The sequence below is a fragment of the Gallinula chloropus genome (assembly GCF_964237585.1).
Source record: "Gallinula chloropus genome assembly, chromosome: 2".
NCBI classification, from domain to species: domain Eukaryota; kingdom Metazoa; phylum Chordata; class Aves; order Gruiformes; family Rallidae; genus Gallinula; species Gallinula chloropus.
In genome coordinates, this window is record NC_140086.1 from 162,861,648 (window position 1) to 162,886,919 (window position 25,272).

General features: G+C 57.8%; 1 protein-coding gene across 1 annotated transcript; it reads right to left on the reverse strand.

The window, feature by feature from the left end:
- On the reverse strand, window positions 1–24,689 carry KIF9 (kinesin family member 9; the record flags this gene model as incomplete). Its single annotated transcript, XM_084280023.1, has 20 exons — window positions 1–242; window positions 855–959; window positions 2,602–2,717; window positions 4,852–5,028; window positions 6,010–6,218; window positions 7,744–7,926; window positions 9,388–9,518; window positions 10,270–10,360; window positions 11,467–11,522; window positions 12,388–12,492; window positions 13,077–13,145; window positions 14,547–14,624; window positions 16,744–16,808; window positions 17,506–17,653; window positions 19,912–20,004; window positions 20,923–21,006; window positions 22,447–22,671; window positions 23,138–23,244; window positions 23,371–23,536; window positions 24,594–24,689. 20 exons carry the CDS (start codon window positions 24,687–24,689, stop codon window positions 135–137), a joined length of 2,412 nt encoding a protein of 803 aa, XP_084136149.1. The 3' UTR covers window positions 1–134.
- Between the last annotated feature and the right edge of the window lie 583 nt (window positions 24,690–25,272).

A 25,272-nucleotide genomic window follows, 5' to 3' on the forward strand; every position in this document is an offset into this window, starting at 1 on the left:
TGATGGGGGTGTGGGGGGAGGGGGTTTCCCTACTGTTTATTGTTGATAAGCACATGGTGGCCAGGAATCCAGGACACTTCCCATGGTGCAGCTGCTTGTGCTGAATCCCCAGCTCCAAGCTGAGCCTGGATCTGCTAAATGATGTTCAGGAATGATGGGGGTTTGTTCTTCCCAGCAGCTGGGATGAGCCCAGGTTTCTTCCTCATTTGCTCCAGGGATGACAAGGCTCTGGTGTAGGCGTGCTGGGGACAGGAGAAGGATCATCAGCACGAGCTCTGCTTGGAATTCTCCCCCATCAAGGTGTTTTCCCTGCCAAAATAACCCACTTCCCAATGGGGCAGGGAAAGAAACCTGCCCAGAGAACCCCAGTGCATCCATCCCCACCACACCAACCTCGCTCTGCCCTGTGGGCTCAAAACTGGGCATGAGGAGGCCTGGATGTGATCTGGGACATCTCCTTCCAAGCACATCTAGGGCTGCTTTTGAGCTGTTTGCCTTCAAACCCTGAGTGCTGTGGTGGAGACCTGTTACTCATGACCCCCCTACCCCCCCAGATCTTTCTGAAGCCCTGGGGACTCAGTGGTGTCCTCCAGCACCTCGTGGTGAGGAAGGAACCAGAGGGGAGAGGTGTTGAGATCACCTCTTAGCAGCAGCCCAGCACAGGATGGGGTGTTTATGTCAACCAGAGACAAGGTTTCAAAGAGCTTTGATGTTCTACAGAACCAAAAAGCATCTTTCAAAGGGTTTCAGCCAAAGGAACATCCCTTCTAGAAGAGTCCAGCACCTCTGGGGCTGCTCTCCTCTCCCCCCAGGCACGGGCAGGGCCATGGGGAACCATGCCCAGCAGTGATTACCTTCTGCTCAGTCTTCATCTTTGCCTTGTAGAAGGAGACAGAAGCTGAGTAGCCTGGCAGTGTTGCCTCCTGCATCCTCTCAAACCTCTCCTGCTCGTCTTCCTCCTGCCAGCAGATGGACAGAGCCCCAACCCCCTGTGAAAACACCACCTCTGGAGACTGAATGGTCATGGAAACGTAGAATTGTCTTGCTTGGAAGGGACCTGTTAGGTCAGGGAGTCCAATCATCACCCCAACCTGCCAGCCAGCACTGAACCATGTCCCTCAGCACCACATCTACCCATGCTTTGGATCCCTCCAGGGATGGAGACTCCAGCTGGGCAGCCCATTCAAAGCCTGTTCCTGAGGGTGTGGAGGGACAGGACGAGGGGCCATGGGTTCAACTCCAGCAGGGCAGGGCCAGAGGAGACCTGAGGGAGAAGCTCTTCCCTCTGAGGGTGGGTGGGTGGGGAGACCCTGGCCCAGGGTGCCCAGAGAGGTGGGGGAGGCCCCATCCCTGGAGACATCCAAGGTCAGGGTGTTTGGGGCTCTGAGTGACCTGCTCTAGTGAAGATGTCCCTGTCACTGCAGGGGGGGATGAGGTGGCCTCAGAAGGTCCCTGCCCACCCAGCACATCCCATGATACCAGGACTCTCTGAAAGGGCTGATTTCCCCCTTGCAGCTGGGGTGGGGCAGAAGCTCTGCCACCACCTCCCAGCCCTAAAGGTGGGAAGGTTTTGAGCCTGACACTGCCCAGTGGAGGACAAAGCCTGGAATGGCTTCAGAGGAGAAGAATCCAGAGGAGGAGTCTGGGAATGAGAAGCTGGGGAGAAATGAGCTTTGTCAGGAGTGACAAAGGACACCTGGCTCCCCAAAGTGGTGGTTTCTGAACAGGGAGCTGGTTGAACACCAGTTGCCACAACACCAAACACAAGAGTTCAGGTGTAAATAGATCAGATCATCCAGACTGGAAACAAACCTCCCAGCTGCTCCTCACAGCTCTGGGCAGTTGGACACCAGATCACAGCACCACAGGACATCAGGAGTGGGAAAGGACCTGGAAGCTCATCCCATCCCACCCCCTGTGCCAGAGCAGGGTAACCCAGACTCAGTTCCACAGGAACATGCACAGGATCACAGGGTTTGGATGTCTCCAGAGAAGGAGACTCCCCAGCCTCTCTGGGCAGCCTGGCCCAGGGCTCCAGCACCCTCCCAGGGACAAAGTTCCTCCTGACATTCCCATGGAGCTTCCTCTGCTCCAGCTGCACCCGCTGCCCCTTGTCCTGTGGCTGCCACCCCTGAGCAGAGCCTGGCTCTGGCCTCCTGACTCTCACCCTGTGCACACTGACAGACATTGATGAGCTCACCCCTCAGCCTCCTCTTCTCCAGGCTCCAGAGCCCCAGCTCCCTCAGCCTCTCCTCACCAGGAAGGGGTTCCACTCCCTCCATCACCTTGGTGTCCCTGTGCTGGGCTCTTCCAAGGAGTTCTGTGTCCTTCTGGAGCTGAGGGGCCCAGAGCTGGACCCAACATTCCAGGTGGGGTCTCAGCAGGGCAGAGCAGAGGGGGAGAAGGACCTCTCTTGACCTCCTAACCCCCTTCCAATACACCTCAGGATGCCATCAACCTCCTTGCCCACCCAGCAGGGTGGAGAGCATCTCACTGCTCTCCTGCCATGGACCATCCTTACCCTCCCACGTGTGGCTATCAAGGAGAAGCCAAGGAGAAGCTCAAGGAGAAGCCAAGGAGAAGCTTTTCAGGACAACTCACCAGGCACATGACTCTGTTTATGGGAATCATTCCAGGTCTGATGCTGCCACCAGGCTTCAGAGCTTCCTGCACATCCTTGGGGATGAGGAAGGACTCGTTGTACCACGTCTCAAACTCTGCAAAGCAAAGTGGGGGAGGGGGGGAGCAATAAATGGGGCTGGGATGATGGAGGAGACCAGGGTGGGTTTCTTCTGCCTCCTGCCCTGGGATCAGATGGGACCTCAGGACTCCAAGCTCTTGGGTTCCAAACTTTTTGGACAAGAAGTTATGGAAGGATGAGGCATTGGCTGGGCTGAGGGAAGGTGCTGAGTGCCCCAGCTGCCTGTGTGGTGGCAGGACCATGGTGGCTGGTGCTGGGGACAGTCCCCTGGGCTTGAGCAGCCCAAGAGCTGGGAGATGGCAACACTCCTGCGTCCTGGAGACATGGACACTGCAGCTTGGAGCTAGATGTTTCAGGGGGACAGCAGATTTGGGGGCTTTCCTGATACTGGATGTCTCCCAGACAGCCTCTGCAGGGTGGCTGTGCTCTGCTCCATTCCTCCAGCGTGGTTCCTCATGGATTGGGAGAGCCCATGGGCCCTGAGGGGAGGAGGGACCTCAGGAGTGGAGCTGCTTTGTGTCCCAGGAGCTGGGGAGGACAAACAAGGTCAGACATGGAGCTCTGCTCTCTTTAGGCACCGTGGAGATGATGCAACGTGTCCCCTGACTTCATACCCTGATGTGACCCCTCTGCTCTGGGGTGACATCGATATGGAACGAGTCCCATGTTTGAACAGGCAGCAAACAGCTGGAGCACCCAAAAAATGCCAAACTGGGGCCAACAGGAACCAGGGGCAGAGCTCCTGCAGGGCCAGCACCTGTCTGTCCCTAGATAGTGCTGTGACAGGGACAGCGTGGCCACAGGGCCAGGGCAGGGCTTGTGCCCCTGGGCTGGGCACTGGGGAGGCTGCAGCTGGAGTGCTGGGTCCAGTTGTGGGCCCCTGAGTCCCAGCAGGAGCTGGAGGTCCTGGAGCGTGTCCAGAGAAGGGCAACCAGGCTGGGGAAGGGGCTGGAGAGCAGCAAAGCTTGCGAGGAGCGGCTGAGGGAGCTGGGGGTGCTGAGCCTGGAGCAGAGGAGGCTGAGGGGAGCCCTTCTCCCCCCTGCCCTGCCCTGCCCTGCCCTGCCCTGCCCTGGCAGGAGGGTGCAGAGAGGTGGGCGATGGTCTCTGCAGCCAGGGGCCAGGAGCTGGGAGGAGGGGCAATGGGCTCAAGCTGCCCCAGGGCAGGGTCAGCTCAGCTGGGAGGGCAAAGTTCTTCCCTGGCAGAGCTGTGGGGCTGTGGCACAGGCTGCCCAGGGAGGGGGCTGAGCCCCCCCATCCCCGTTACCAAGCTGGGTGTCCTGCACTGGAGCACACTGGGCAGGTGCAGGGGTCACCCTGAGCAGAGGTGACCATCAGCACGAGGTGATGCTCGTCAAGAACAGGCTCAAGTGACCACACTCTGCTTCCTGCCACAGTCTGGGTGCTGCAGCACTGGGACTGGAGTAATGCTGATGCCACAGGGGTGAGAGGAGACACAGAGACACCTGGGTTGGAAGAGACCCTGTAGATCATCAAGTCCAACCACAGTCTGACCCCTCTAGATCAGAGAGTCATAGAATCCCAGACTGGTCTGGGTTGGGAGGGACCCCAAGGGTCCCAGAGCCCCAACCCCCTGCCACAGGCAGGGCCACCAACCTCCAGGCCTGGAGCTACACAAGGTTGCCCAGGGCCCCAGCCAACCTGGCCTGGAACACCCCCAGGGACGGGGCACCCACCCCCTCTCTGGGCAGCCCCTTCCAGCACCTTCTCATGTCCTTAAGGACTCATCTCCAGGCCTTTGAAACCCCTCCAGGGATGGTGACTCCACCACCCCCTGGGCAGCCTGTGCCAACCCCTGACCACCCTTTCAGTGCAGAAATTCCTCCTGATATCCAACCTCAACCTCTCCTGGGTCAATTTGAAGCCCTTCCCTCTCCTCCTGTCACTTGGACCACATCCATGGTGGAAAGCATCACCAAACCCTGGACCACATCCATGGTGGAAAGCATCACCAAACCCTGGACTGGTTTGGGTGGGAAGGGCCCTCCAAGCCCCTTCAGTTCCCCCCCCTGCTATGGGCAGGGACACCCCCCACCAGCCCAGTGTGCCCAAAGTCCCATCCAACCTGGCCTTGAAGACCCCCAGCTAAACCAAAGGCTCTTCAGAACCTGCCCTGGTGAGCAGGTAGGTACCTGAGATGAGTTTGTGTCTGCACTGGTCCACCAGACTCTGGCAGTACTGGACTTCTGCCCTCAGGTCCTGCAGCTCAGCATAACCAGACCTGTACTGTTCCTTCAGGTCCTTCAGCTTTGTGATGAGTGAAGACTCCTCATCGGTTCCTGCCTGTCCTGTCTCATCAACGTTGTCTCCTGGTTAAGAAAAGGAAAGAGAGGTTTCTCCTGAGGGTTGAGAGGGCCCAAGAGCTGTCATTAAGCTTCAGACCACATGGCAGTTACCCAGCTGGGCTGAGGTTAACCACACAAGTGATGTTTCCTTAGATGTGCTTTCTCCACACGCAGGGTTGGAGCAGGGCAGGAATCACTGCTGAACTCCTGAACCCAGCCAGATGCTGGTCCTGCCCCAACTGGGCCACGTGCAGATGGAGAGGAAGGACCAAGCTCCTCAGAAGGACACTCATGTGACAGCCTGATGGAAGTGTCACTTCAGGCTTTTATGGTTCCAGCTGAAAAACTGCCTGGGCAGCTGTAGCAAGGGCTGGTCAGCACTTTGGGGACAGTCAAGCCATGATAAACATCTCCTGCTCTTGGTTTCCCTCCCATCAGTTGATTCCTGTGGTTTCCAGCCCCCACAACAACCCCCCAGTTGGTAGATGTCATCAGAAAAAGCAAAGGTTCAAAAGAAGCAAGAGCATGACTCATCAGGTCATTGAATCCCAGACTGTGCTGGGTGGGCAGGGACCTTCTGAGGCCACCTCATCCCCCCCTGCAGTGACAGGGACATCTTCACTAGAGCAGGTCACTCAGAGCCCCATCCACCCTGACCTTGGATGTCTCCAGGGATGGGGCCTCCCCCACCTCTCTGGGCACCCTGGGCCAGGCTCTCCCCACCCACCCACCCTCAGAGGGAAGAGCTTCTCCCTCAGGTCTCCTCTGGCCCTGCCCTGCTGGAGTTGAACCCATGGCCCCTCGTCCTGGCGCTCCGTGCCCTGGGGAACAGTTCTTCCCAGCTTTCCTACAGGCGCCTCTCAGGGGCTGGAAGGGGCTCTGAGGGTCCCCTCCTTGGTTTCTACATCAGGGCAGATGCAGACTGCCCAGCAGCAGTGGTGGTCTCACCACCAGAACTGCTTTGAAACCACAGAGAGGAGGAGCTGCTCCCACACAGACACTCACCCTGCTGCCACCACTCCTGCTTCTCAGCCTCCAGAGCCTTTCTGATGTCCTCCATCTCATGCCTGATGGAGTTGATCCTCTGAGCTACTGTAGCACTTCTCCTCTTCTTGGCCAGGAGGAGACTTTTGTTCTCCTTAAAGATCCTGTGGATCTCACTTCCATGCTCCTCCTTGAACTGCTCAAACGCCTCTGCCTTGGGTGGGGGGGAGCTGCAAGAGAATTCCAGGAACATGGACACAGGATCCCAGAGCCACCAGGGTGGAAAAGCCCTTTGAGATCATCAAGTCCAACCATTCCCATCCTGTGCTGACCCAGCTCCCTGAGCACCTCATCTCCCCTCTGTTAAACACCCCCAGGGCTGGGGACTCAGCCCCTCCCTGGGCAGCCTGTGCCACAGCCCCACAGCTCTTGTATGGGTGGATGGGAAGGGGGGTGGTTAGTAGGTCAAGAGAGGTCCTTCTCCCCCTCTGCTCTGCCCTGCTGAGACCCCACCTGGAATGTTGGGTCCAGCTCTGGGCCCCTCAGCTCCAGAAGGACACAGAACTCCTTGGCAGAGCCCAGCACAGGGACACCAAGGTGATGGAGGGAGTGGAACCCCTTCCTTGTGAGGAGAGGCTGAGGGAGCTGGGGCTCTTGAGCCTGGAGAAGAGGAGGCTGAGGGGTGAGCTCATCACTGTCTGTCAGTGTGCACAGGGTGAGAGTCAGGAGGCCAGAGCCAGGCTCTGCTCAGGGGTGGCAGCGACAGGACAAGGGGCAGCGGGTGCAGCTGGAGCAGAGGAAGCTCCATGGGAATGTCAGGAGGAACTTTGTCCCTGGGAGGGTGCTGGAGCCCTGGGCCAGGCTGCCCAGAGAGGCTGGGGAGTCTCCTTCTCTGGAGACATCCAAACCCTGTGATCCTGTGCATGTTCCTGTGGGACTGAGTCTGGGTGACCCTGCTCTGGCACAGGGGGTGGGACTGGATGAGTTTTCCAGGTCCCTTCCCACTCCTGCAGTTCTGGGATGCTGTGACCTGGTTTGGATGCAAATGTGCCCCATGAACAGCAGCTCTTTCTTCATCACAAACCCCAGCAGGAAGAGGAGATTCTCTCAGGGGAACACCATGCTCTGTCCTTGGTGAGCAGGCTGGATGCAGCAGCAGGAGGTACCTGGAAGCCTCCACATCCCTCAGTCCAGACTGGGCAAAGGAAAACAACTCCCCTGCCCTGACTGGTGACCTCAGGGCATTTCTCAGACTCCTCAAAGCACCACAGTGGCTGCTCAGTGGGTAAGGAATGGGCTGGATGGTCACAGCCAGAGGGGGCCAGAGGAGCCAGGAGGGCTGGAGCAGCTCTGCTCCAGAGCCAGGCTGGGAGAGCTGGGCTGGCTCTGCCTGGAGCAGAGGAGGCTGACCCACAGTCCTGACCCACAGTCCTGACCCTGTGGGGGTTTCATGGTGGCCTTGAGGTGTCTCTGGGCTTTTACTACGAACCACAGAGCAAAGAGTGCTGCAATTCCCACACCAAACAGAGCTACTGGTCAGGACAGAGCTCAAAGCAGATGGAGAAGGTGGCCACCAGCACCATACCTTGGTGCACAGGGTGTCCACACAGCCACTGCTGCCCTGTTTCTGCTCCCAAGCAATGAAGATCTCTGCATCTCCTCTCTCTGCTTTCAAGCAGGTAGTTGTACCAGGGGAACACAACACTACCATGCTGGAATAAACCACCCTCTGGCAAAGGAGGTGTCCCCCCTTACCTGGGCTGCTGGGAATCCTCCACTGGAGCTGGCTTTGAGTGCTCTGCACCAATATTCACTGTACCCTGGTTCCTTCTTCCCTCTTTCCCATCCAGATCCTTGGTGGGGGTTATTACTTGACTTTTTGATGGTCCAAACCCATCCAGGTCCTTCCCAGAAGGAGAGGTCCCAATTCCTTCCTTCCTGAGGTGGGGAAAGAGAGATGAGTGAGGTTAATTTGAGTCATCAGCATAGGAAACAGGAACCAAAACGTGCTGCAGGTCCAAGCTTTGCTGACCCAAAGCCACCAGCCTCACCTTGCTGCTGCCCAAGTTTGCAGGGAAACATCTACTGAGGAGTAAGATCAGCCTTGTAACTAGGAGTAACCCTAGAGTACAGGGATCCTTACTTCCTGGAGTAGAAGGACCCTTACTTCCTGGAGTATCTGCCTTGTAGCAGTTACTCCAGAACACAACACAGGCTGGACTAACTCTCTTGAGGAGGATCTCAAGGTCAACAGGCCCACCATGCCTGGACTGAGGCATGCCTGCAGACAGGACAACCCTCTTCACCTTCTGAGGAGCCTCCAAACTGAACCCCCCAGGATCTGAGTTCACCCCAAATCTAAATGAAGCCCAACTCTTTGTTCTTCTCCCTCCTCTCACCTCCACAACCACCACCAGCCTCATCAAGAGGGGATAGTGTGACTCAAAAGAGGTGCAGAGAAGTGCTTGTCAAACCTCCTTCCATCTCCCTACAGAGCAGAACCTCATGGAGGAGTCCCCTGTGGCAGGTGGATACTAAAGCCTTGGTGCTTCCCCTCCTCTCTATCACAAGGACTTTGGGGAGATCTCAGGGAGGAACCACAGAGATGCTCTCAGCCACAATGGTTAGACACTGCTAGAAAGCAAAGGATCCTCCTCTGCTCAGATCTGGTTCCTCTTTCCCTCTCAAAATCTCCTCTCCTGACCTGTTCCTCTGTCCCTTCCTCCTTTTCCACTCAGCAGATCTCCTTCTCCAGCCCAAACCCTGCCCAGCCTTCGTGTCCACAGCTCAAACCCTGCCCAGTGCTCCTGCTCTGGGTTCATAGACCTATCACAGCACCTCCTGAGCTGGAAGGGACCCATAAGGACATCACAAGGACCAACTCCTGGCTCCACACAGGCCCAGCCCCAGCGTGGCACTGAGCCCATTGCCCAGATGCCTCCTGCCCTCAGCCCTGCCCTGCCCTGCCAGGAGGGTGCAGAGAGGTGGGCGATGGTCTCTGCAGCCAGGGGCCAGGAGCTGGGAGGAGGGGCAATGGGCTCAAGCTGCCCCAGGGCAGGGTCAGCTCAGCTGGGAGGGCAAAGTTCTTCCCTGGCAGAGCTGTGGGGCTGTGGCACAGGCTGCCCAGGGAGGGGCTGAGTCCCCAGCCCTGGGGGTGTTTAACAGGGGGGAGATGAGGTGCTCAGGGAGATGGTTTAGCACAGGGTGGGAATGGTTGGACTTGATGATCTTAAAGCTCTTTTCCAACCTGGTGCCTCTGGGATTCTGGGATTCCACACCCCTGTTAAGCAGCTGAGTCTCTGCCTTCCTCCCCAGGCTCCATGTCCCCCCTTGGCCAGGCCCATCGCTGCAGTGAGATGCTGTCAGGGAAAGGCAGAGCTCTCTGGTTACCAAACCCACCTGGGAAGCTCATTGCCCCTCATGGATTTCTTCTTCCTGCCACGTCTGGCTGTTGAAGGAGAAGTTTTACCCCCAGAATCCCGTCCATCCTCTTCCAGCACCAAATGGCCATTGACATCCAACACACCTGCCTGGGAACAGGAGAAACAAAGCATGGAATGGGGAGCATTAGGTCTGTAGCCACCTAAATCATGGGAGACACACAGGAGCTGTTCCACCCCACTGTAAAATGGGATCTGGGAACCTCTATTCACTCCCAAGTATCTCACAGACTCAGAGGGTCGGAAGGGCCCCCCAGAGCCCAGGGGGTCCAACCCCTGCCCAAGCAGGGTCCCCAGGACAGGGGCTGGAATCTCTCCAGACAAGGAGACTCCACACCCCCTGGGCAGCCTGTCCCAGGGCTCCCTCACCCTCACCACCAAGAAGTTCTTCCCCACATTGGGGGGAACTCCCTGGGCTCCAACTTGAGCCCATGGCCCCTTGTCCTGTCCCCACAGACACTGAGCAGAGGCTGCCCATGGCCCCCTGGCTCCCACCCTTCAGCTCTTGAGAACCAGTGATCAGATCCCCTCTCAGGCTCTTCTCTCCAGGCTGAACAGCCCCAGCTCCCTCAGCCTTTCCTCCCAGGGGAGATGCTCCAGGCCCTTCAGCATCTCTGTCCCTCCTCTGGACTCTCTCCAGGAGATCCCTGGCTGGTTGATCCCAGGGTTCCATGTGGTACATTTATTTGGCTCCAGAAATCATAAGAATGAGGGGTCTGAGGGGAGGCTGGTGATCTGAGCCTGCCTCCTGCAACCCACCAACAGACAGGGGTCACCTTCCAGCAGCAAAGGAGCCAGGTCTAAGATGGGTTTTAGGCCAGGCTCAAGCACCAACTGTTACCTTCTGAACAGCAGCAAGGACAGCAAAGTTGTTTTTGTCTATCAGAAGGTACTTGCTGCGTAATCTGCCCTCCAGCTCCTGCTCCTGCTGCCTAGGGGAGAAAACAGCTCCTTATGTCATGGTCAAGGACTCTTCCAGAGCCAAAACCCAAAACACTTCCCAGTACCAGGTTTTGAAAACAAACCATCTCTTCCCTGCCATCTCACCTCCTTCTGTCCCTCCCCGTAACTGTCATGACCTCGTCCCACTCCCCTCTTCCCACTCCCCTCTTCCCACTCCCCTCTTCCCTGATGCCCTTTTGGACACAGAAGCTGTTTGATGGCTGTTTGGATACTTCACAGACCCTTCTAATGGTCCAGATCAAACACCATGAGATCTGATTTGAGAGATACAAATGCCTGGAGCCCATCACTGGGGAAACTTAAGGAGTCACAAGTTAAAACAATCCATAACCAGGCAAAATTGGACCATGACACCCACTGGGATGCTGGATCCCAGCAAAGCCTGGAAAAGATCATCAAGTCCAACCATCCCTGTCCTGTGCTGACCCAGCTCCCTGAGCACCTCATCTCCCCTCTGTTCAACACCCCCAGGGCTGGGGACTCAGCCCCTCCCTGGGCAGCCTGTGCCACAGCCCCACAACTCTGCCAGGAAAGAACTTTGCCCTCCCAGCTGAGCTGACCCTGCCCTGGGGCAGCTTGAGCCCATTGCCCCTCCTCCCAGCTCCTGGCCCCTGGCTGCAGAGACCATCGCCCACCTCTCTGCACCCTCCTGCCAGGGCAGGGCAGGGCAGGGCAGGGCAGGGCAGGGCAGGGGGGAGAAGGGCTCCCCTCAGCCTCCTCTGCTCCAGGCTCAGCACCCCCAGCTCCCTCAGCCGCTCCTCGCAAGCTTTGCTGCTCTCCAGCCCCTTCCCCAGCCTGGTTGCCCTTCTCTGGACACGCTCCAGGACCTCCAGCTCCTGCTGGGACTCAGGGGCCCACAACTGGACCCAGCACTCCAGCTGCAGCCTCCCCAGTGCCCAGCCCAGGGGCACAAGCCCTGCCCTGGCCCTGTGGCCACGCTGGCTCTGACACAAGCCAGGATGGTGTTTATTCCCTTTCAGAGTGATTCTTCACCAATGCCATGATGTGACATCACAAAAAGCTTGGTGGAATTTCTAATCTTCACTGCAAAATGCAGCACCCTGGGCTCTCTTACCTTACAATGAGTTTGAACTGCTTAAACACCTCCTGGACTTGCCTGACGTTCAATATCTGAGGAAGAGATGTACAGGTGAGGCTCTCTGGGCTGTGGTCAGTGGTTTCACACTGTGAGGGCTCTGTGTGCACTCAGTGGGTCTCCATGCTCAAGGTGAGTTACCTCAGAGCCCCTTCCAGCCCCTGAGAGGTGCCTGTAGGGAAGCTGGGAAGAACTGTTCCCCAGGGCACGGAGCGCCAGGACGAGGGGCCATGGGTTCAGCTCCAGCAGGGCAGGGCCAGAGGAGACCTGAGGGAGAAGCTCTTCCCTCTGAGGGTGGGTGGGTGGGTGGGGAGAGCCTGGCCCAGGGTGCCCAGAGAGGTGGGGGAGGCCCCATCCCTGGAGACACCCAAGGTCAGGGTGGATGGGGCTCTGAGTGACCTGCTCTAGTGAAGATGTCCCTGTCACTGCAGGGGGGGATGAGGTGGCCTCAGAAGGTCCCTGCCCACCCCAGACACTCATGGCTGGGTGATTCTACACTACAGAAGACTTGTGCTGTTCCTCTTCACAATCATTTGCTGGTCACCTGTTACTTTCAGGTCCAGAAGCTCTGTGGCCTCTAAGAGACCAGATGTATTTTGGCCACACACCTCCCAAGGCTCCAGTTTGACATCGTGACCTGAATTGTTTAGAGAAGCTCCAAACAAACCAGTTCACAAGGTGTTGGGACTGAGGAAAAGTCTCCTCAAGCTTCCAAAAACCACCAAACTGGGATGAGAACTGGAACATGGTCTTTAAAATGGAAAAGAATTAATTAAATTCCAATTCTGTAGCACATTTGGGTTTAAATGCTGCTTCAGGAGATGTTTCAATTGTGTCTGTGTGGGAGTGAAATGGGATGGGGTCAGAGACTCAGTTCTTCACTCCTAGAGGACTACTTACATCTATCTCATCAATGGCTCCTTTGAGGTATCTGTGGACTTGGGATCTGATCTCTGCAACCTGGGCATCAGTCAGAGGGCTGTGAGTCACCAAAGAACGATTCACCTAAGGAGAGAGGTAGAGGAGTAGAAAGAGCTGAGGAAGTCCCAGCCTGGTGAACACCAGACAGTGCTCTGCTGTGCCCAGGGACTGACAGAGCTGTAGGGGTTGGGAGGGACCTCCAGAGCTCATCAGGTCCAACCCCCTGCCAAAGCAGGGTCCCTAGAGCAGGAATCCTCATGGTTCACAGAACCACAAGGTTGGAAAAGACCTTTAAGATCCTCAAGTCCAACTGTTCCTGCCCTGTGCTGAACCATACAGGATGGGAACTGTTGGACTTGAGGATCTTCATGTCTCATGGTCCAGGCTGACCTGGGAGCTCACTGAAAGCAACATGTTCCCCTTCCCATCAATCAAACAAGAGAAGAGCTTCAGCAGCCTGAATCAAACCCATCTGCAGTGGATGGGGATTGAAGCTACAACACATCTCACTGCACAGGGTCTTCTGAGCTTTACCTGAACCCCAAGAGACAGCTGGGAGCAGAAGGAAGAATAAAATCAAGCTGGAGACTGAGTTAACTGGTCCTACAGCAAAGCAAAGGTCAGGGCAAAGCCTTAGCTGGGTCCTGTCTGAGCTGCTCATGCCTTACCAAGTTGTCATGTGTGGCCAGTTCCTGCTTGAGAAGAACAATCTCCTTCTGCAAAGCCTTCACTGTCCCCTGGCAGGAAAACAAGAGGGTTTCTTATTGGGGTGGGGGGAAAACCCAACCCCCAACCTGGAGCTGTGAGTCTGGGAAGCACTTTGCCTTTGATTCGCTTCCAACAGGATGGATTTTGCTGCTTCCTGGGTGCACCACCCATGGAGCCCACCTCAGGCACCAAAAGAAGGTGCCTAGTCCTTAATTCCATGCTTTCCTGAGCTGGTACTTGTAGGAGCCACCAGGACTATGAGATACCACCCCAAAAGCAGGAGAGGTGCCACTCAGAGACCTCCTGAACGCTGATCTCCTTGGGATTTGGTGGGAATTGGATGCTGGGCTGCTTTGCAAGCCACCCATTGAGCATCCTTAACTGCTGTTCATGCAGCTGCTCTTTTTCAGTCCCCAAAGCTCAATAAAAAAGAAAGGGGCTGAAGAGGAAAAGCCCTCTTGTCACACAGGTTCTTCTGGAAGCTGCCAGAAGAAACTCCCCAGCTGCTTCACACAATCCCAGAGTCTCCAGGCTGGAAAAGCCCTTTGAGCCCATCAGGTCCAACCATCCCTGTCCTGTGCTGACCCAGCTCCCTGAGCACCTCATCTCCCCTCTGTTAAACACCCCCAGGGCTGGGGACTCAGCCCCTCCCTGGGCAGCCTGTGCCACAGCCCCACAGCTCTGCCAGGGAAGAACTTTGCCCTCCCAGCTGAGCTGACCCTGCCCTGGGGCAGCTTGAGCCCATTGCCCCTCCTCCCAGCTCCTGGCCCCTGGCTGCAGAGACCATCGCCCACCTCTCTGCACCCTCCTGCCAGGGCAGGGCAGGGCAGGGCAGGGCAGGGGGGAGAAGGGCTCCCCTCAGCCTCCTCTGCTCCAGGCTCAGCACCCCCAGCTCCCTCAGCCGCTCCTCGCAAGCTTTGCTGCTCTCCAGCCCCTTCCCCAGCCTGGTTGCCCTTCTCTGGACACGCTCCAGGACCTCCAGCTCCTGCTGGGACTCAGGGGCCCACAACTGGACCCAGCACTCCAGCTGCAGCCTCCCCAGTGCCCAGCCCAGGGGCACAAGCCCTGCCCTGGCCCTGTGGCCACGCTGGCTCTGACACAAGCCACGATGCCCTTGGCCTTCCTGGCCCCCCGGGCACACTGCTGGCTCCTGGGCAGTCCCAGGCCCCCAGAGCTCTGCTCCTCACACACCACGTGCTGACACAGGTCAGATAACTCTCCAATACATTGGGGAAGATCCACATGTCTGAGCTTTCCAGTGCATTCCAGTTAATTCTAATTAAATACCAATGCAAACAGTTTGAGATTGATCCATTCCCTCACATATGTGAAGCCAGCAGGTGTCAGCAGGGCTGATAACAGGGTAATTACCCTGAATATTAATGAACCTGAGGAAATTCTCCCTCCTCCCATTGCCCTTCTCCACGTACCACTGGGTCACAGGTCTCGTTGATGATGGGCTCTGTTGTCACCCATTTCATTCTGGTAGCGAACCGAAGAGAAGACAACTGGAAAACAGGGAGTTCAGGGGCTGAGAGAGACACTGACAGGGGTGACACCTCATTAAGGGGGTACTGCTCAACCACACTGCATCCCAGAGGGCAGCAATCCAAAGCTTAGTGAGGATTTCTCCTCCAGGGAGAGTATCTTCTAGTGCTCCCTGGCTTCTGTGTGAGTATCCAGCCTCCAGTGATCACAGGATCCCAGGATTCTGGGATCCCCTGGGCTGGCAGGGACCTGTGAGGCACCTCAAGTCCCACTCCCAGCTCCACACAGCCCAGCCCCAGCGTGGCACTGAGCACATCACCCAGCTCCCTCCTGCCCTCAGCCCAGCTCGGGGCTGGGACCCCTTCCCTGGGCAGCCTGTGCCAGCCCCGACCCCCCTCTCAGCACAGAACCTCTTCCTGACCCCCAGCCTGACCCTGCCCTGGGGTCCTGTCCCTGCCCCCCAAAGAGAGGAGAGGGTCCGGCGCTGCCCCTCCACCCCCTCAGCAGGCAGCCGCAGACCCCACGAGGTCTCCCCTCAGCCTCCTCTTCCCCAGGGCCTCCCCAAGCCCTCCGGCCTCTCCTCAGGACCCTTCCCCATCTCGCTGCCTCCTCCAGACTCTCTCACAGGTCCCTGTCCCTCCTGCCCTGCGGTGCCCAGACCTGCCCCAGGGCTGGAGGTGAGGCCGCCCCAGCGCAGGGCAGAGCGGGACAAGCCCCTCCCGGGGCCGGGCTGGATGCGCCCCAGGGGCTGCTCACCCCTCCTGCCTGGGACTGCTGGCTCTGGGGTAGCGTGGTGGCACCAGGACCCCAGACCCCTCTCAGCACGGCCCAAGACCCCCAGACCCCTCTCAGCACAGCCCAAGACCCCCCAAATCCCTCTCAGCACAGCCCAAGACCCCCAAACCCCTCTCAGCACAGCCCAAGACCCCCAAACCCCTCTTAGCACAGCCCAAACCCCCCTCAGCACGGCCCAATACCCCCTGAACCCCTCTCAGCACAGCCCAAGACCCCCAAATCCCTCTCAGTAGGACCCAAACCCCCTCTCATCAGGGGCCAAGACCTCCAAACCCCTCTCAGCATGGCTCAAGACCCCCAAATCCCTCTCAGCACAACCCAAGACCCCCAAATCACTCTCAGCACAGCCCAAACCCCTCTCAGCACAGCCCAAGACCCCCCAAACCCCTCTCAGCACAGCCCAAGACCCCCCAAACTCCTCTCAGCACAGCCCAAGACCCCCAAATCCCTCTCAGTAGGACCCAAACCCCCTCTCATCAGGGGCCAAGACCTCCAAACCCCTCTCAGCATGGCCCAAGACCCCCCAACTCCCTCTTAGCACAGCCCAAGATCCCCAAACCCCTCTCAGCACAGCCCAAACCCCTCTCAGCACCGCTGCCCTCCAGCACCTGCTCCCCCAGGCTGGATGTGCAGCCAGGGTTCCCCTTCACAGGGCAGAATCCAGCCCTTTCCCTTCTTAAACTTCACTATGTCGGGGATTGCCCAGCTCTGTGATGTGTCCAGGTCTCTCTTCAAGGTTTCTCCACGCTCATCAGAGTCACCACCTCCTCCCAATTTGGTGGTATATGATGCCTTTGCCTTCTCTGTCCCAATGCAGACAGCTCTTCATGTACCATGTGGGTACCAAATACCCACTCCCATTCCTGATCAGAACCAACACTTGGATCCTAAACACTCTGGATCACACATCAGTGGCCCTGTGGCCACGCTGGCTCTGACACAAGCCAGGATGCCCTTGGCCTTCCTGGCCCCCCGGGCACACTGCTGGCTCCTGGGCAGTCCCAGGCCCCCAACACCCCCAGCTCCTTCTCCCCAGCAGCTCTCCACCCCCCTGCCCCAGCCTGTAGCGCTGCTCGGGGTCGGGGTGTCCCATGGGCAGGACTCTGCCCTTGGCCTGGTTCAACCTCATCCCATCATGAAGTGGATGGGGACAGAGCAGGCTGCTTTCTAAGCCTCTGAGATAAGGTGATCCAGCCAAATTTTCCATGAAGCAGGCAGGCTGTTCCTCTGGAACTCCCACCATCACCCTCCAGAGACCATTCCTTCACCCCACCTACAGCCAGTTCTGACAGGAGCAGGAAGAAGACTTAAATTCTGCCCCCAAAACCCATCAGTTTGACTTACAGTCTCCTCCAGGTGCTCAGCTTCTCCACAGATATTTGCCACGAGGATGGTGTTGCAGTTTCCTCCTGGGAAAGAAATGAAAACAAACCCCACCAATCACAGAACCACAGAGCTGGAGGGGTTGGAAGTGCCCTCCAGAGCCCATGGGGTCCCACCCCCTGCCCAAGCAGGGTCCCCAGGACAGGGGCTGGAATCTCTCCAGACAAGGAGACTCCACACCCCCTGGGCAGCCTGTCCCAGGGCTCCCTCACCCTCACCAGCAAGAAGTTTTTCCCCACATTGGGGGGAACTCCCTGGGCTCCAACTTGAGCCCATCGCCCCTTGTCCTGTCCCCAAAGTCACAACAAAGTACATCTGTTGGGCATTTGTGTTGGTTTCATCATTATCATTATTATTAGTAGTATATCCATTTAATAACTTAAATTACTCACTGATTACACCAGAGAAAACGAAGTGACAAAGACCAGGGCAGCATGTCACACTCTGTAGGGTTCCTACAGGTTTGGAAGCACAGAAGGGCTTAAGGGTAAAGGTCAGATGTGTTTCCCCTGGGGTGATGTTGCACCAGCTGCATCAGCCTGGGCTTTGCATGTCTCCTGCACCCCCAGGCTCACTGGATGAGCAGAGCCAGATCTCCTTTGACTATCAAATTAGCTCCATGTGTTCTTAGGTCAGGGCTTTAGGAGTTGAAACATGGACATGACCAGGGTTTCTAGGAGCTGTGTGGAGCTGGAGTGGTCCAGGCTCTGGTGCAGGTCTTACCTAGGGAGTCCTTGAGAACGTGGGTGAGCTTGCTCTGCCGGAAAGGGACGTGGTCCCGCTTGGGGCTGCTCAGGGCAAGGATGATTTGCTCCAGGAATGACAGAGACTTGTTGATGTAGGTGGCTTCTCTGAGAACCTGGCCTCCAGACTGTGAGGAGATCAGAGAAGGTGTCAGGTTGGAAGGGACCTTCTGAGGCCACCTCATCCCACCCTGCAGTGACAGGGACATCTTCACTAGAGCAGGTCACTCAGAGCCCCATCCACCCTGACCTTGGGTGTCTCCAGGGATGGGGCCTCCCCCACCTCTCTGGGCACCCTGGGCCAGGCTCTCCCCACCCACCCTCAGAGGGAAGAGCTTCTCCCTCAGGTCTCCTCTGGCCCTGCCCTGCTGGAGCTGAACCCATGGCCCCTCGTCCTGGCGCTCCGTGCCCTGGGGAACAGTTCTTCCCAGCTTTCCTACAGGCACCTCTCAGGGGCTGGAAGGGGCTCTGAGGGCCCCCCCAGCCTCCTCTGCTCCAGGCAGAGCCAGCCCAGCTCTCCCAGCCTGGCTCCGGAGCAGAGCTGCTCCAGCCCTCGCATCCTCCTCGGGGCTCCTCTGGCCCCGCTCCACGAGCTCCATGTCCTCCTTGTGCTGAGGGCTCCAGAGCTGGACGCAGGATCCCAGGGGAGGTCTGAGCAGAGGGGACAATCCCCTCTCTGGACCTGCTGCCCACACTGCTGGGGGTGCAGCCCAGGATGAGGTTGGCCTTCTGGGCTGTGAGTGCCCATCATTGGCTCCTGTCCAGCTTCTCCCCCACCAGTCCCCACCAGTCCTTTCCCTCAGGGCTGCTCTCCAGCCCATCATCTCCTGCCCTGTGAGGGTAACAGGGGTTGTCCTGACCCAGGGGAAGGACCCTGCTCTTGGCTTTGTTGAACCTCATGATGTTCCCCTGGCCCCACTTCTCCGTCCTACCCAGTCCCTCTGGATGCCATCCCATCACAGAATCACAAGGTTGGAAGAGACCTTTGAAGATCATCAAATCCCTCCATTCCACCCTATGCTAAGCCACCCCTCCAGCACATCCTCACCACCCAGCTTGGTGAGCAAGACAAAGCTCACCCCGTGTTTCTGGCTGAACGATGGGGGAGACAGACAACTCCACTTGACTGCCAGGGTCAGGATCTCCTTCAGACCAAATAAATCCATACCCTAGAACTTCCTGGAGCTCTCAGAGACGTTGGGTTTTCATTTTCAAGTCCACAAGGACCACTGACTTCCCTTCCCAAAGGGTAAATCCCACATTGGGCCCAGGGCTCTCTGTCCTGACCACAGAATGTCACAGGGCACCTGAGGACCTTGCAGTTCCTGAGCACTGACACTCTCACAAGGTTTCTTGTGACCAGGAGCAGGGGATTACACCATCACATGTGGAATGAAGAGGAAAACCCAGAGGGTCTCTGTCCCTGATGGCTCCAGCCCCTTCTTCTGTGGAGAAATCACAGAATCACAGAGGTTGGCCAGAGCCCATGGGGTCCAACCCCCTGCCCAAGCAGGGTCCCTAGGACAGGGGCTGGAATCTCTCCAGACAAGGAGACTCCACACCCCCTGGGCAGCCTGGCCCAGGGCTCCCTCACCCTCACCACCAAGAAGTTCTTCCCCACACTGGGGGGAACTCCCTGGGCTCCAACTTGAGCCCATCGCCCCTTGTCCTGTCCCCACAGACCCTGAGCAGAGGCTGCCCATGGCCCCCTGGCTCCCACCCTTCAGCTCTTGAGAACCACTGATCAGATCCCCTCTCAGGCTTCTTCTCTGCAGGCTGAACAGCCCCAGCTCCCTCAGCCTTTCCTCCCGGGGAGATGCTCCAGGCCCTTCAGCATCTCTGTCCCTCCTCTGGACTCTCTCCAGGAGATCCCTGGCTGGTTGATCCCAGGGAGCCCAGACCTGGACACAACACTCCAGGTGGGGCCTGAGCAGGGCAGAGCAGAGGGGGAGGATCATGATTAGAGTCAGGTAAAAGGACTGAGTGTGCAGCAGCTCAGGCAGCACGTGTGTCTGTGGGGCCTTAGACATGATCCTCAGCACCTGCAAAGAGCTGAGCACCCTCTGATGTGTGAATGGGTCAGCACAGGACAGGGACAGTTGGACTCGATGGGCTTAAAGGGCTTTTCCAACCTGGTGACTCTGGGATTCTGTCTTCAGGACCTAAGAGGTTCCCCCTCTGTCACCAATGAAATGTCTCAAGATGATCTCAAAGGGCTTTTCCAACCTTGGGATTCTGGGATCCTGGGAATCTGTGAATGTGGCTTTGGGTTTGTCACAGCTTCTACCTACCCCTGACCCAATTCTGCCCTGGGCAACACCCATCAGCTCAGCTCCACCAGGTTGTTCACCAGACCCTACACCCAAGTTCCTCTCCCATTACTTACTCCAGTCTTGCTCAGCCTCTCTGAACCAGCCAGGTCAACTAAGGTGATTTTGGACTTAACACATTTGACATCTGAGAAGAGCCTGAAATGAGACTGAGGGGACAGAGAACATAAATAAAGAGACAAAATTGATCCAGAGGGATCTGGAGAGGCTGGGAAGGTGGAACTGGATGAACCTGATGAGATCCAACACTGCAAAGGGTCAGGTTGGAGGAATCCCAGACACAGACACAGCCTGGGAGAGGAGCCCCTGGAGAGCAGCCCTGCTGAGAAGGACCTGGGTGTCCTGGGGGATGAGACACTTCCCATGAGGCAGCAGAGGCTCCTGCATCTGGGAAGGGTGATGGGATCCTGGGCTCCATCAGCAGAGGGGGGGCAGCAGGGACAGGGAGGGGATTGTCCCTCTCTGCTCTGCCCTCCCCAGCTGGAGTCCTGTGTCCAGAGCTGGGGCCCTCAATACAAGAAGGATGTGGGGCTGTTGGAGAGGGTTCAGAGGAGCCACAAGGATGCTCAGAGGGCTGGAGCACCTGCCCTACAAAGAGAGGCTGAGGGAGCTGGGCTGGGTCAGCCTGGAGAAGAGAAGGCTGTGGGGGGACCTCAGTGCAGCCTCCCCGTCCCTGAAGGGACCCCAGGAACAGGAGGGGAATCAGCTCTTGGGAAGGGCAGAGACTGGCAGGACAAGGGGCTGGAGTGAAGCTGGAGGAGGGAAGGGGGAGAGGAGAGACTGGGGGGAAGTTCTGTGCAGAGAGAGTGGTGAGGGGCTGGAAGGGGCTGCCCAGAGAGGGGGTGGGTGCCCCGTCCCTGGGGGTGTTCCAGGCCAGGTTGGCTGGGGCCCTGGGCAACCTTGTGTAGCTCCAGGCCTGGAGGTTGGTGGCCCTGCCTGTGGCAGGGGGTTGGAGCTCTGGGACCCTTGGGGTCACTCCCAACCCAGACCAGTCTGGGATTCTATGAAACACTGGTGTAAAGGTCTCCAGCTGTCCAAGCCCCTCAGTGAGCTGCTGGAGCTCTTACCTCAATGTACATGGTGAAGATGCAGTGGGAGCGGGAGGAGCGTTTGTTCAGCGTGTGCTCTGCTGTCACCCTCTTGGACTCACCCTGCAGATGAAGCAGAAGTTGAAGGGGGTGTTAGTGAGACTTCTTCAAAGGAAAGAAACTCAGAAACACCTTGAGTACTGGGTCCAGTTGTGGGCCCCTGAGTCCCAGCAGGAGCTGGAGGTCCTGGAGCGTGTCCAGAGAAGGGCAACCAGGCTGGGGAAGGGGCTGGAGAGCAGCAAAGCTTGCGAGGAGCGGCTGAGGGAGCTGGGGGTGCTGAGCCTGGAGCAGAGGAGGCTGAGGGGAGCCCTTCTCCCCCCTGCCCTGCCCTGCCCTGCCCTGCCCTGGCAGGAGGGTGCAGAGAGGTGGGCGATGGTCTCTGCAGCCAGGGGCCAGGAGCTGGGAGGAGGGGCAATGGGCTCAAGCTGCCCCAGGGCAGGGTCAGCTCAGCTGGGAGGGCAAAGTTCTTCCCTGGCAGAGCTGTGGGGCTGTGGCACAGGCTGCCCAGGGAGGGGCTGAGTCCCCAGCCCTGGGGGTGTTGAACAGAGGGGAGATGAGGTGCTCAGGGAGCTGGGTCAGCACAGGACAGGGATGGTTGGACTTGATGATCTTCAAAGGTCTTTTCCAACCTTGTGACTCTGGGATTCTGAATCACAGGGGGTTAAAGAACCAACGGTTCCACCATCACTGGGTTGAAAGGCCAAGTCTCTTTTCTATGGGCTGTGGGGACAGGACAAGGGGCTCAGCTTGGAGCCCAGGCAGTTGTGCCTTCCTGGCCACCAGGACACAGTGCTGGCTCAGTCAGCTGTAATATATCCCACTGTTATAGAGCATGTAATGTGTTGTGCTCTGATTCCCCTCTATAAGGGGCAAGAAGAAAGGGTCTTGAGGTGGTTCCCTGGCTGTGCAGCCCTCTTGTTTCAACATCTGCATTTACTCCTCACAACCCTGGGCACACTGCTGGCTCCTGGGCAGTCCCAGCCCCCCAACACCCCCAGCTCCTTCTCCCCAGCAGCTCTCCAGCCCCCTGCCCCAGCCTGTAGCGCTGCTCGGGGTCGGGGTGTCCCATGGGCAGGACTCTGCCCTTGGCCTGGTTCAACCTCATCCCCTTGGGCTCAGCCCATGGATCCAGCCTGGTCAGGTCCCTCTGAGGAGCCTCCCCACCCTCAGGCAGATCCACACGTCCTCCCAGCTCAGTGTCAGCCCCAGACTGGCTGAGGGAACATCCCATCCCTTCACCCAGGTCACTGATAAAGATGTTGAACAGAGCTGGACCCAGCACTGAGCCCTGGGGGATCTTCCAGATCTTCCAGAATCTCTGTGCCAGGGATATTTTCCTCCCAAGAACATGAGCTACAAAGCATCACCATTCCTTCTACCCTCAATAAGGAGGGCTGAACCTCCTTCCAGCCATCCTGGCCACTGACCTCCTGCTTTACTGCCTCCTCCCTCAGCTAAATCAATAAACCAATCAGATGAAGGGGAATATTTGGGGTTTCTTACCTCGAAAAAGAGATTTAGGGCATCTTCCTCTTTGCCAACTGGATGCACAGACAGGCCCTTCACACAGACACCCTGTGGGCAATCTGCTACAGCCATCTGGGTGTCACTGGACCCATTGCTTGTTGTGGAGGCCAGAAGGTCACACAAGGTCTCGTTGTAGATTTCCAGGTAGGAGATCTGGACTGTGATGAGAGAATCAGTGGAGTGTGCGATTGCTTTGAAGACCTGGGGGAAGAGAAGGAGTTTGGGAGCAGGTGTGGGCTCACTGCTGGGATTCTCATGGCTTTCCAGGTGGTTTGTAACTTCCTCAACACCTACAAGCATGTTACAATCACAGTGAATCCCACACTGTGGCTGCCCCAAGTCACACAGGATCCCAGATTCTCCAGGGTGGAAAAGCCCTTCAAGCCCATGGAGTCCAACTGTCCCTGTCCTGTTCCCTGAGCACCTCATCTCCCCTCTGTTAAACACCCCCAGGGCTGGGGACTCAGGTCCTGGGACAGGCTGCCCAGGGGGTGTGGAGTCTCCTTGTCTGGAGAGATCCCAGCCCCTGTCCTGGGGACCCTGCTTGGGCAGGGGGTTGGACCCCCTGGGCTCTGGAGGTCCCACCCACCCTTTCCAACACCCTCAAGCCCAGCAGCAGCAGCTGTGTGTGTGATTCCTGCCCTCCCTGCCCCAGGCAGCCCAGCACCTGCTGCACAGCTCGGGGAAGGAGCCCTCTGTGCTCACACCCGCTGGGCTCTCCCGTCATCGTGTAGGTTTTCCCAGCCCCCGTCTGCCCGTAGCACATGATGGTACCTGGAGAAGATCCAAAACCCAAAGGATCACCTCAGGGTGGGGGTGGTGGGGGGCTCATTTCCAAGGATCTCAAGCCCCCCCAAGCTCCACTGGCTGGCCAGAGGAACACCAGGAGCAGCTAATTACCGTTGTAGCCAATTAACGCCTCGGCCACCAGTTTCTTCGCCACCGTCTCGTAAACCTGGTGCTGGGAGGTGTTGTGCAGGACACCATCCAGCCTGAAGGACCAGGCAGTCTGCCTGTTATTCACAACTCCTCTCCTGGCATCTCTGGGGATGTGGATATGTATGCTCTGAAAGGCAGAGAGGGACAGGGTCAATAACCAGCAGGAGCGACTGTCCTAAACAACCCGACTGGAGATGTGAAGAGAAGGGGAAACAACAACATCCTTCAGCACCCTGGGAGGTGTTTTCTGGTCAGGGATGTTCTAAAGAGGAGAAAAGAGAAGGAATGTGGTTAAAATCCTCTTTTTCCTTTCAGGGATGAGCCTGATTGTGTCCCCCAGGGAATGATTAGTTGAGGGTGAGAAGGGGAAAGGAGGAACTGGAATAAGGGGGAGAGAATCAGAGCATGGGGAGAGCTGTTGGGGTGGGATTGTGGTTACAGGTGGGGATCCATCAAGGACTGGTCAGTGCTGGGACTTCTGGGGGGCTCCTCAAAGCAATGACCTGCTGACAGCACAGGGAAGAGCAACAAGGAGCATGGGAATCAACACACACCAGAATCACAGGATCCCAGACTGGTCTGGGTTGGGAGGGACCCCAGGGGTCCCAGAGCCCCAACCCCCTGCCACAGGCAGGGCCACCAACCTCCAGCCCTGGAGCTACACAAGGTTGCCCAGGGCCCCAGCCAACCTGGCCTGGAACACCCCCAGGGACGGGGCACCCACCCCCTCTCTGGGCAGCCCCTTCCAGCCCCTCCCCACTCTCTCTGCACAGAACTTCCCCCCAGTCTCTCCTCTCCCCCTTCCCTCCTCCAGCTTCACTCCAGCCCCTTGTCCTGCCAGTCTCTGCCCTTCCCAAGAGCTGATTCCCCTCCTGTTCCTGGGGTCCCTTCAGGGATGGGGAGGCTGCACTGAGGTCCCCCCACAGCCTTCTCTTCTCCAGGCTGACCCAGCCCAGCTCCCTCAGCCTCTCTCCCTAGGGGAGCTGCTCCAGCCCTCTGAGCATCCCCGGGGCTCCTCTGACCCCTCTCCAACAGCCCCACATCTTCCTTGTGTTGGGCCCCAGCTCTGGACACAGGACTCCAGCTGGGGAGGGCAGAGCAGAGAGGGACAAACCCGGCATTTCCAAGGGAAAAGGAAATCCCATTCCAAACCTTCCACATTTCCAATCCCTTTCTGTTGTTACCTTGTTGTCTGACCCAAACTTGATCATCTCTTGAGCTGAATCAGCTGTTGGCTTGACCCTCACAAATGCCTGGACTCTGTTTCCCACCACGTCCATGTTCACTGTGGAGGGGAAAAGGAGGGAAAATGAAGCCCAACCACCTGTCCAGCCCTGCCAGGTCCAACCCCAGATCATGTCAACATCTGCTCTTCTTCTGAACCCCTCCTGGGATGGTGCCTCACCCACCCCCTGGGCAGCCTGGGTCAGTGTCTGACCCCCCTTTCACAGACTCACAGAGCTGGAGGGGTTGGATGGGACCCCCAGAGCCCATGGGGTCCCACCCCCTGCCCAAGCAGGGTCCCTAGGACAGGGGCTGGAATCTCTCCAGACAAGGAGACTCCACACCCCCTGGGCAGCCTGTCCCAGGGCTCCCTCACCCTCACCAGCAAGAAGTTCTTCCCCACACTGGGGGGAACTCCCTGGGCTCCAACTTGAGCCCATCGCCCCTTGTCCTGTCCCCACAGACACTGAGCAGAGGCTGCCCATGGCCCCCTGGCTCCCACCCTTCAGCTCTTGAGAACCAGTGATCAGATCCCCTCTCAGGCTCTTCTCTGCAGGCTGAACAGCCCCAGCTCCCTCAGCCTTAGGGGATGAGGCCTGGGGTGGGGGAAACAAGGCCTGGGAGGGGGTTGGGAGGCTT